The sequence below is a fragment of the Pyxicephalus adspersus genome, chromosome 5 (assembly GCF_032062135.1).
Source record: "Pyxicephalus adspersus chromosome 5, UCB_Pads_2.0, whole genome shotgun sequence".
NCBI lineage: Eukaryota > Metazoa > Chordata > Amphibia > Anura > Pyxicephalidae > Pyxicephalus > Pyxicephalus adspersus.
In genome coordinates, this window is record NC_092862.1 from 144,583,393 (window position 1) to 144,595,507 (window position 12,115).

Consider the following 12,115-nt stretch of genomic DNA (forward strand, 5'->3'; position numbering starts at 1 on the left):
ATGAGATCCATATATGATACAAGTTCTAGGAATATGATCAGCAATGTGACCATTTTTCCACTGTTCTTTGATAAAAGAGGGTGTTCATTTGGATCTTCAATATTTAAACATTGAAATCGACGCGTTTCGCAAGATGTGTGGGAAAATTTCTGACAGAGCACATCTTGTGAAACGCATTGAAAAGATCTGAATTTTGATGAGTATAGGAAATGTTTTTGAGGAGTCCTTAAAAGTCCATTACAATGTTTAAATGTTGTATAGCTTGAAGTTGATACAAGGTATGAGCTATTTTCGGGGTATGAGCTCTATTTGGGTAGTGAGGTATGAGCTCCAGAGGAACCGTCTATAAATAGGTGGTGACATACTGTGTGAGCTCTATTCAGACAAATGAGCGATAGATGAATGAGCTGTATTCAGAATCTGGGGTATGAGCTGCATTTAGGGTATGTTCTCTATTCAGGGTATAAGCTGCATCCAGGCCATGAGGTATGAGCTCTAGAATTATGAGCTCTAATCAAACCATAAAGTATAAGCTGTACTCAGAGGTATGAGTGCAATTCGGAGCATGAGCTCTATGCCGGCCGTAAGAGATAAGCTGTTTTATGTTTGTTCATTATGAGCTCTGAAGTTATGAGCTGGGCTATTACCCCCAAAAGAAGTCTCCCCCCTAGAGGTTTCCCCTAGAATCACCAGCCAGATGTATGAGCGTCTCTTCCTTCATCCTCAATGCCTGAAACATGCTTGGCTCGCACTGCAGGTTGCCTCTCTCTCTGTGATTTCGGTGTGCAGGGGATTATGGGAAGGTAATAAGAAAACAGATTTGGGGTAATTATACAGCACGGCTCAGTTAATGATTTTTGATTGAACAAATAACAGGAGGAACCGGTCTGATTGGATGCTGCTGTGTCAGAGGTCAGGCTGCCTGTGTGCACTTGAACATTCTGCAGCTCGCACTTTTTCCTTCTATATTTTTGCATCTAAAATAATATAAATAAATGAAAGTTAAAAAATACGACACACGACAGTCAGTTATGTGGGAACGCTCTGGGTCCATAGTCAGGAGCGCTGTGCATTGTCATGTGACTTGTCAGGAGATCACTGGACAACAGGGAAACCCTATGGGGCTGTCTGATATACACACACAAGTGCTCCCCCTAGTGGCTACAATATAGTATATGAAACATATTTGTGAAAATACGACACACTGCAGCAAGGAAGGGGAAAAATATGCTATACTATTTGATAAATAGTTATAGTTACTTAGAGTTATAAAAGTTAAAACACCTTAGGGATTTATTGTTTTTTTAATATATTACTTATTCTTTATACTAAACAGAAAATAATGTCACAGAGAAATCTTCTTATGTCAGGCAGCATTTTTCAACTTCTGTGTTCTCCATAGCGCCTCTTCTCTGCACCTGGTCATAAAGAGTACTACGACTTTTCTCTTTTTGGTCATACATGTACACTGAGTGTGTGTGCACCCCAAACATTCCAGCTCCCTGCACCCCTGCTATTCTCTAAACTGCGGCCTTGAAGAAGGTGGGGGCACTGGGCAATTGCCCATTTACCCTATCAAAAACTTTCCTTTGTGTTTGAAAAGGGGGGGGGGGGGGGGTTGAAAGTGTTTTTGATTTAAAAAAATATGTATTTTAATAAATGGCTCTGGCCACAAAAGTGTAAAATATTGAGTTTGCTACTATATAAAATGCTTGTTCCCAGGCTGTCTCAGTATAAGCATGCAGCAAGTGAAGTCAGGTATGATTTGCATACCTGTGAACAGAAGTCAGCAGTGGCTCTGTACTCAGAACAGGTCCTCTTTATGACGCCATTGAGCATATATATGAGCGCTGTGCATCTCTCAGCCTGTGTGTACACCATACAGGCACCTCCCTTACCTACAGGTCACATCCCTTCCTGGAACATTCCAGACATTAGCCGGAAACTCCTTCTCCTATAATTTAATGGCTAGCCGATGCCTGAACTTGTCCAGCGTAAAACGGAGCCCTGGGAAAGGAACAGAAAATACGAATACAGAAAGAGAAACTTGCTAGATTGGCACAGACGGCTTATAGAGGACAAGGGGAGCTCCTGATCTGCCCCTACCATATACCTAGGGCAGATCCATCAGGATCCTGGTTCTATGCACATTCACTCTTTATAGTGAATCCTTCCATAATATTACACACTATTTATGTAGCACCATACATATTACACAGCGCTGTACACAGTCCATAGTCATGTGACTAGCTGTCCCTCAAAGGAGCTCACAATCTAATGCCCCTACCATAGTCATATGTCAATTATACAATCCAGGGTCAATTTTGGGGGAAGCCAATTACCCTAATTGAATGTTTTTGGAATGTGAAAGGAAACCGGAGTACCTAGAGGAAACCCACACAGACACGGGGAGAACCTGCAAACTCCATGCAGATAGTGTTCTGGCTGAGATTCCAACCGGGGACCCAGCGCTGCAAAGGCCAGAGTGCTAACCACTGAGCCACCATGCTGCCCTTATTCATGTGTATTCACTATCAGGAGCAGGGCTGACACCACATGTGTAGGAATTAAGGACAATGTTGTCGTATCAATCAGAAAATTAGAATACCAAAATCTTTTTTCACCTCTTTCCATTCTTTGCTGCCGATATCCTGCAGCACTATTGCAGTTACTTCAAATCTACCTGCAAATAGGATTTGTCAGGATGATGGTGACATGTGTCTATGTGTTGCATGAACAAGGATTAGATTGTAAGCTCTTCTGGTCAGGGTCCTCTCCTCCTCCTGTGCCATTTTTTGTATCCATCTGTCCCTTTTTAATGTACAGCGCTGCATAATATGTTGGTGCTATTATTATTAAACAGGATTTATATAGCGCCTACATATTACTCAGCGCTGTCCTGTTTAATGTAACATTGGCGCTATATACATCCTGTTTAATAATAGTGCCAACATATTACGCAGCGCTGTACATTAAAGAGGGGTAGCAACTTAGAGACACACAGTGACACAGGAAGAGGAGAGGACCCTGTCCAGAAGAGCTTACAATCTATAAATACAGTTTAATAATAATAAAAATGATGCCATCCTTCTGAAGCATAAAGCATGGCATTGCCATGGGGTAGCTCTGTGGTCTCTGGATGCCCTGATCACAATTTGTAGATTATCAATGTGCATACAACAGCCGCCATGCCTGTAAAGTGCATCTCAAACTTTTATTTCTATTAGAAGCTCCGAGTACACCAAAGGCGCTTGTTCTGCTATGTTCAGGTTGACAACTCTTCCTCCCTGGTGCTCCTGCGTTGTCACCCTATACTTACCAGAACAAGCACCCTCATGGCAGGATCCCCACAGATTATTTCAAAATGATTTTTTGGAGACAACCAAATATTAAAGTTTTGGCAACGGAGTTCCCTGCTGGCGAGACATTTTCACAATAACTCGGGGGGGCCTGAAAATCCTGGGAGGTGCCCCCCGAATCCAGGTCAAGACCCTCGACCTGAGGAAGAGGAATTGTTGCCGTTTAGGATGTGTTAGGGGGTGTCTCCTTTTGATAAAATGCGTGTTTCTCCTTTTCCGCGGGAGGCAATCACACCAGTATATCATTAACTCGCCGCGAAAGGCTCTGTAAAAGGAGATGACGGGAGACCTTAGCCCGCACCCCGCTGGGGTATGCTCCGAGCACAATATCTGGCAGACCATGAGATTAAGCTCCAGAGAAAAGTGAAAATGCCCTGCACCATTCACACGCTCTTTAGATTGTTTTATTAAACCATTTCAATAGGGATTTCCCTTTTGCCCGTCTCCGAGGGCCCTCCACTGCATAGTTGTACGTTGCTAGGTCCTGGCTAATCAGTGGCAGGGGCGAATTTCATATAAAATATTTGGGCTCATTGTGGGTTTAATGCGGCGTGACAGTGGCGAGACAAAGGGAGATTCTATTACCCAGCAGGTAATAAGAACCATTTTGCTTTACCGGGGACGAGGATTGTCACTTGCGATCAGACCACTCCAATACAGCCGCGCATTCCATCCTCAGGTGGGCTACGACGGCCCCATTGTTACCGGGATTTTTTTTTTTTTTGGCCTCCCGATTGTCGCTTGTTTTTGGTTTTAGACCTCTGTGACTCCTAATCCTTTTCTGGGGTTATTGGATTTTTAATTTAGGTTATTTTTGGAATGGGGTGTCGTGCTGTAACCTGTAAAAAAAAAAGAAATCCCCTTAGCCCTTAACCCCCAACACCCAATGCCCCCCTTTATCCTGGGTTATTGTAAAATGTTACAAAATGTAATCAATTATTATTATCTTGCATTTATATAGTGCCGACATATGATGGAGCACTGTACAAAGTCCATAGTCATGTCACAGGATGAGCCAGGAAATTTGTGCATTTTGTTGTCCATGACCCCCCCAAAAAAAATATTTATATATTGAGGTTACCGAGTCACCCATTCACCCGTTCAGCCGTTTACCCGTTTACCCATTCACCCATTCACCCATTCAGCTGTTCATGAGTGCAGTGGCTCAGTGGTTAGCACTCTGGTCTTTGCAGTGCTGAGTCCCAGGTTCAAATGTCAGCCAGGACTCTATCTGCATGGAGTTTGCAGGTTCTCCCTGTGTTTGTGTGGGATTCCTCCCCCTACTCCGATTTCCCCCCACATTTCAAAAAGATGCATTTCAGTTGTTTGGCTTCCCCCCAAGATTGACCTTAGACTGTAACAATGACATATGACTATGGTAGGGACATTAGATTGTAAGCTCCCTTGAGCAACAGCTAGTCACATGACTATTGACTTTGTACAGCGCTGCATATTATGTCGGTGCTATATAAATACTGTGTAATATTAATGCTGCTGTGCAGTGCATGAACTTATTGACCTGCATTAAATATAGCATTACCATGCTTTGCGGCAGCCCATTTATTAATATTATTACTAATAAACAGTATTTGTATAGCGCCAACATATTAAGCAGCGCTGTACATTAAATAGGGGTTGCAAATGACAGACAGATACAGACAGTGACACAGGAGGAGGAGGGGAGGACCCTGCCCCGAAGAGCTTACAATCTAGGAGGTGGGGGAAGTATCACACAATAGTAGGGTAGCCCATGAATGCACCAGTATGGGTAATAACTTGGAATGTATCCGAGCGTCTTATTTTGCATTGTGCTATCATGGAAGCTGCATTGGCCTATTGCGTTGCAGAGCCATTCAGACCACATGTAATGTAAGTGTACATTGCAGTAATGCATGTGTTATTGCAACACACTAAGTTTGCAGGTGTGAATGGGACCATATAAATGCAAAATGACACAATTGCATTAATAAACCCATGGCCATATGTTCAATTATCTATATGGGAAATATTGGATTTGTAGTGTATTTTGCAGAGGTCGTGTGACTGCTCACCCTCATGTGTCCTCCTCCTCACCCCCAACTAAGTGAAGACTGCAAAAGCTGTAGGCAGCAGTAATTCTTTCCTAACCCAAACCAGAAGCCGCTGTCACTCTGTAGGGATAGATAGGGAGGTAGCAGCTGTAATCTGACTTCAGGACTACAACCACAGCATGGATTTATAATTTGATTTAGGTAGTCTAGTCTAATCTAAGAGCCGTATGTATTGGTAATGCAATCTTCCTGTGATACAGACCGATCACTGCTGCTCTCTCTTCTTGTGCATGGTGTCTGGTCTTGGCTCCACCCCTCCTGAAGTTTTCTGCAGGCAGCTCATAGTGGGTGGGGCTGCTGAGCCCCTCCCACAGCTCTGTACAGCACAGTGATGATACCATCACAAGGTAATATCTGGGTGTGCAAGGCATTTTTGGCACACAAATTACATTTCAATTCTTTGCAGCTTTTGGGGAATTTTATGACATAAACTTGGTGCTATAACGGAAGGATCCGATTTTTTAGATGAAGCAGCAGGGGGCTGAGTCCTTTCTGCAGGAGTAATTGGGGGGTGGGGGGTGCAGTATTAATGCATAATTAGTCTGCAACAGACGTGGGTGTAATTAGACCGCAGAGAGACTTGCACGGGTGGAGTTGCAGAATAGAAGGATCTGGATTAGGTGTTCCCATAACCACGGGTTGCGTAACCCAAGCATTTAAAACCAAAAAAACAAGAAAAGCCCCAATCAAATCTGCCCGCTCTGGGCATTGGGTGTAAATCTATCCCTTGCCTAGAGCTCCCCTTTAACCCATGTCACCCCCGGGCGCCCTCCCTGAGCCACTGGCCGGATGCCTTTTCCGGAGTCGGCAGTTGTTATCGATGGATCTGTGCCCGGGATTAAGTGTATTACACAGTTATGTTCTATTTGGCTTCAGCCGAAATACGGCACACACCCTTTCTGTGCCGGAGGGCCTGGGCGCAGGGCAGGAGGGGAACCTGAGCCTCTCATTCCATGGTCTCCCCTTCCCGAGCAAGTTCCAATCTGCCCTCAACGTACCGTCATACCGGCTGTCATCGTTTTATCTGCTGCTGTAAAGGTTTCGCCATTCCTGGCATGGATTCCAGGCTGATAAGTTCATTAGCGGCAGCCGCCCCGGGATCTGACGGGGATAACGATGATCTGGAATTCCGCAGGGGTCATCTCAGGGTAGCTGTATATTTAGCACAATGTAAAATCTCATTTAAGCTTTCATGTCACTTTGAAAGTCGCTTTTAAAATCTGTAGCTGAAAATGGATCCTGCCATGAAGGTTCTTATTCAGACATTTCCTGTTGTTAGGTGACAACTGTCTCCCAATTGTGCTCACGTGTTGTCACATGCACCGTGTGTGGGGACACATTGCTCAGGCCTGATCTATAGTAATTCCCATTAGGAAGAAAGCTCACATTGGAGGAAGTGAATGTAGCTAGGAAGTGGCTGAAAAATCCTAAATAATAGAAATTATTTTATTAGCGACAGGTACACTTTTGTCCCTGGTTTTGTGATCCTGACACCTCTGCTGGACATCGCTTCCAGGCCCCTGACTTCTATTCCTTTTTCTCCGGATAGAGCAGAATGGAATCAATAGAAATATGAAAACATTTACTGCAATATACACCATCTCTCCAGTGCTGTCCTCATCACTTCATTCTGTTCTGAGCCCTCCTAGTTGAGTGACACCTGTAGCAATCCAATCACAGGTGGGGGGCGGTTCCTGACCCAGCTCTAATGCTTCAGCAGCAGCAGGGAAAAGTGAGGTCACTACTGGTGCTGTGTGATAGGGAACAAATCTGCTCACTGATTGGCTGAACACAATTCTGAATTTTTAGCAGGTAACCTTATCTGACGTCTGTTTTTTATGAGACCCCTTTACCCCATCAGATTTTAAGCCAAATAAAATGTTGTCATGTCTCCAGCAATTATAAAGGGGCTCAGGCTCTCTCCCTACCCTGAGGTCCAGTGGCATCCTAGGCAGTAACTGGAGACCCATTATGATGCCTGCACAGAGCTAATGCCGTCCTTCTGGAGAGAACATCACATGGCGGTATTGTCAGGGGGAGCACCAGGGGAGAACCGGGGGAGAGGTAGTGAATACCTGAAACATTACTCAGCATGGTGGCTCGGTGGTTAGCACTCTGGCCTTTGCAGCGCTGGGTCCCAGGTTGAAATCCCAGCCAAGACTCCATCTGCATGGAGTTTGCAGGTTCTCCCCAGTCCAGACCGGACGCACCCATAACATTCACTTCCAGATAAATAGTTTCCTGTGTTGGTTGCTCCAGAATCTAACTCCTGCCATTTGTATCTCCGCAGCCACCAGGGAGTCGGCCTTCGTTCAAGCCATTGCATCGGCCGGGGTCGCCTTTGCCGTAACCAGAGCCTGCGCGGAGGGCTCAGCCACCATCTGCGGCTGCGACAACCATCACAAGGGCCCCCCAGGGGAAGGCTGGAAATGGGGGGGCTGCAGTGAAGACATGGATTTCGGTAGCATGGTGTCCCGAGAATTTGCTGATGCCCGTGAGAACAGACCAGACGCCCGATCCGCCATGAACAGACACAACAATGAGGCTGGGAGGACAGTAAGTTACCGAGGACCCCCACCCTATGATTGCCATTTTATAACCCTATAGGGCATTTATATATTGCTTGTGCTCATTTGAAGGGGTGCAACCTAATGCAAAAATTATTTAATTTCCATTAAAATATTTGGAGGAAAGAGCAGCCCATGAAAGGATAATGCATTAGATTCAATTTTAGGAGAGTGGGGCCTGCACATGAGTCAGTATAACATTGGGGGGGGATTTACTAGGAATTCAGGCCATTCCCTTACCAAGGTGAATTATCTCCTTGCAAACAATAATGCATGTATTACATGTATTACCCAATCACATGTAAGGAAATTTAAAGGAAAAAACAAAATTCTTGCTAATTATTCGATGGCTAATGTCTGCAGAAATCATTTATCATTTCATTTACTTTTTCATAATTTATTTTTCCAATTTCTAATTTTCATCTCACATACTAAGCTCATGAAATACCTGTTGCAAGGAGATAACCCACTTTGCTAAGTGAACAGCCTAGATTTCTTTAGTAACCCAAATGGTTGTGAGTGGGAGCAGTAGTCTTGGTGAAGATGGCCACCATCATCAAATCTTTGCAAAATTTCCCCCCTAAGATTGTGTGATTTCCCCACCTTCTAGATTGTAAGCTCTTCAGGGCAGGGTCCTCTCCTACTCCTGTGTCACTGTCTGTATCTGTCTGTCATTGCAACCCCTATTTAATGTACAGCACTGCATAATATGTTGGTGCTATATAAATCCTGTTTATCAATAATAATATTAATTATTCCAGCCATGCCAACTAAAAAAAGTGAACATTACCCCAGAAGTTTGTTGATAATTACTGAAATCATTGAGGATAATAAATTATCTGTTTTTCTCTTTCTTCGTAGTCAATCATGGACCACAGACACCTGAAATGTAAATGTCACGGGCTGTCCGGAAGTTGTGAGGTGAAGACATGCTGGTGGTCACAGCCAGACTTTAGAATGATCGGTGACTATCTCAAGGACAAGTACGACAGTGCTTCCGAAATGGTGGTGGAGAAGCACCGAGAGTCTCGCGGTTGGGTCGAAACTCTAAGACCGAAATATACTTTTTTCAAGCCGCCGACAGAGAGAGATCTCATCTACTATGAGACTTCACCCAACTTTTGTGAACCCAACCCAGAGACTGGATCGTTTGGAACCCGAGATCGGATATGCAACGTGACCTCTCATGGAATCGACGGGTGCGACCTGTTGTGCTGTGGACGAGGGCACAACACAAGGACTGAAAAAAGGAAAGAAAAATGCCACTGCATCTTCCACTGGTGCTGCTACGTCAGCTGCCAGGAGTGCGTAAGGGTATACGATGTCCATACATGCAAATAAGCAGCCGTTTGGTGGCAAGACTTTCTTCCAAAAACACAAACTGAAGTCTGTTTTTCCAGACTTGGCTCAGTGAGTCCTTTTCGATATCACAAAAAACTTGAGACTGCTTGACTAGTAAAAGTCTAACAGCATCTTGGAAAACCCAAGATCCTCCTTGAAAGTAGCCTACTACTTAGTCTGAAATTTCTTGAAGCACCCCGCTGTTGCTGTATATTGGTTCCATAGCCAATTTTGTAGTCAGACTGCTAAAAGACCAACTTTTCATGGTTAAGGTTCCACCACTGATGTGTGAAATGGTTCTATTATGATTCACCCCTGAAAAGTAATCAGCTGATACAACATTCCAAAGTCAATTGTTTCCAATGGACGAAAAATATCCAATTCTTGTATGTTACTCAGAAATTGCCTTTCATTTCAATAAGTAACAAACATAGCCAAGTCACAACTTAATTTTGCTTACAATTTATGGTGACGGCCCACCAGTTCCTCATCACCACCTTCATTTTCACTTGACCAGTAAGTAGCCTGGTTGGTGTAAAGAGCTAATTACAAAGAGGTAAATATGGAAGCGACTCGTTTCCGTTGTGGTGCAACTGATTGGGGCTTAAGTGGGGCCAGCCATAAATGATTTGTTCTCTGAGAAAGACATAGCAGTTTTATTAAAGATTACTCCACTCAATATCCTTCTATGGAACAGGATTCCTTGTACCGCGACAGTGCACTTAACATGTTTGCCCATTTTTCATGACACTCAAATGAAACTGGAACAAAGGTTTAAACCAGAATAAGCCATTATTTAAAACCATGACTACTGAAATTCATCTTAATATATACTGTATGCTATGTAATTTTGTGTTTGTGCCCAACTACTTATTGTGCAGTCTCTGGCTACTTACTGTTGCTTTCTGCATATTTATAGTTGCATTTTTATCATTCCTTACTTGTAAACCATGAGAATTTTCCTGCTATAAAATTTTACCCAAATTTTATCGCTTTCAAAAAAATTAACATCTCAAGGAAAGATACTTGTTGCCTCAAGGGAATTGAAAACTCCCTAGTCGAACATTTGGCTGGAATGCAGAAAGCACTAATCAAAATCAATTCTTCTTCCCTTAAAATGCTGCTATCCACCAGTAGAACTATACAACTATAAATATTTTCTTTCTATGAAAGAAATTGTTAAGATGCTAGTTTTGTTTCTTTTGTGTTTTTTTTTTAAGATGTGAAGTTTTGTACTAATTCATCTTCGGATCATTTTTGCAGTCTTAATCTTATTACAAAACAGGGAGTGTATACATTTGGATTGGGTCACATAGTGTCACCTCTTAGGGACCACCAAGAACCACAGAAGTCTTAAAAATACCTGTACATATTATTGTTCTGGCCAATGACTGGAACGACTGGTCACTATGTGTTTTGAAGATAATGTCACCAATGTTTAGAATGTGACCAGTAGATAGTAGATACTGCAGATAAAGATTTATACCCTCAGGGACCAGAAAAATAGAAACTCCATGTCTTTATGGTGGTGAGGACTCCTCTGTGTGTGCTTTGAGTTCATCCCAAAGGTGATATAGTGTAGCATTGTAGCTTCAAAGGGGATTATTTAGATCAAGAGATCCTTTTCCAGCCATTAGGCTTCTAGTGCTGATTTCCTTGTTCTTCCGAAGATGCCTTTCGTGGTTTGCTATGGACAGGAGAAGTCCCCAGTGTGGTCCTGGTTCATATCCTCAATACAGTAATGGGCTCCAATATAGTATTGTGGTGCAAATTTGTGTACTGAGGAATGGTCATTCCCAGAGCAGTACAAGCCATCGAGATTTTGCAGCTCAGAACAAAGTTTGGGGAAGGGTCCTATTTCCTGGACAATATATCTCCAGTCTCCACAATGCTCAGTGGATCTTTGGCTTCATTGCAGTCATTATTTTCAGTCCACAAAGCAAATCTAAAAATGTTATGGCTGTTGCATCTCTCCAAACAATGGAAACCAGCACAATTGAGAAAACACAATCTAACACACCCTGAAACTCAAACCAAAAAGATTTTCTCGAACAGAAAGTCTACGCACTCGTGGACAATTAATATTATACATGATGGTGCATACAAAACGGTAAAAAATAGCAGTGAAACATATGCAGTGCACAATGCACTACAATACGAAACTCCATGAACTGTTAAAAGCTAAGAACACAACTCTAGATCCCCAAATGCCAACAATTTCCCATCAATACCTATGATATGTTTAACACTAATCCAACAGAAGGGGTACTCAGAGAGAACTCGGGTCATATATAGTCCAAAAGAACCACATATACAGTATACAATATAGACACGTTCCAAAACAAACAGAGAACCTGATGGAGTTATTACAAAATCCCTAAGAAACTTGAAAATGTAGGGCAAAGTTTGCGATTTTTCTGGTCACTGTGTGTACACTTACACTATATGTCAAAGGGTCTGTAGACACCCCTCCAAATTAACAAGTTCAATTACTCAAAGCAAGGTCCATAAAGACATGGTTTGATGTGTGGAGAGACACAAAAGTCCTCACCGCCAACCCCACTAACACCTTTGGGTGAATTGGAACACCAATTATGAGTCAGATCTTCTTGTGCAACAATAATCCCTGACCATAGAATTATTTGGCTGAATGGGCACAAATTCTCTCAAACACACCCTAAAATCTATTAGAAAGCCTTCCCAAAAATATTAGGCTATGGGGAGTCATCTCCATTTGAACGTCCATGGTTTTGGAATG

General features: G+C 43.0%; 1 protein-coding gene across 1 annotated transcript in view; it reads left to right on the forward strand.

Moving 5' to 3' along the window:
* WNT3A (Wnt family member 3A) overlaps positions 1–12,109 on the forward strand; it is a 50,960-nt gene extending 38,851 nt beyond the window's left edge. Inside the window, exons 3-4 of the mRNA XM_072413018.1 lie at positions 7,740–8,005; positions 8,878–12,109. Of these exons, the coding sequence (XP_072269119.1) occupies positions 7,740–8,005; positions 8,878–9,357 (746 nt within the window). The 3' untranslated portion in view covers positions 9,358–12,109. The remainder of the gene's footprint in view (positions 1–7,739; positions 8,006–8,877) is intronic.
* The last annotated feature ends 6 nt before the right edge of the window (positions 12,110–12,115 follow it).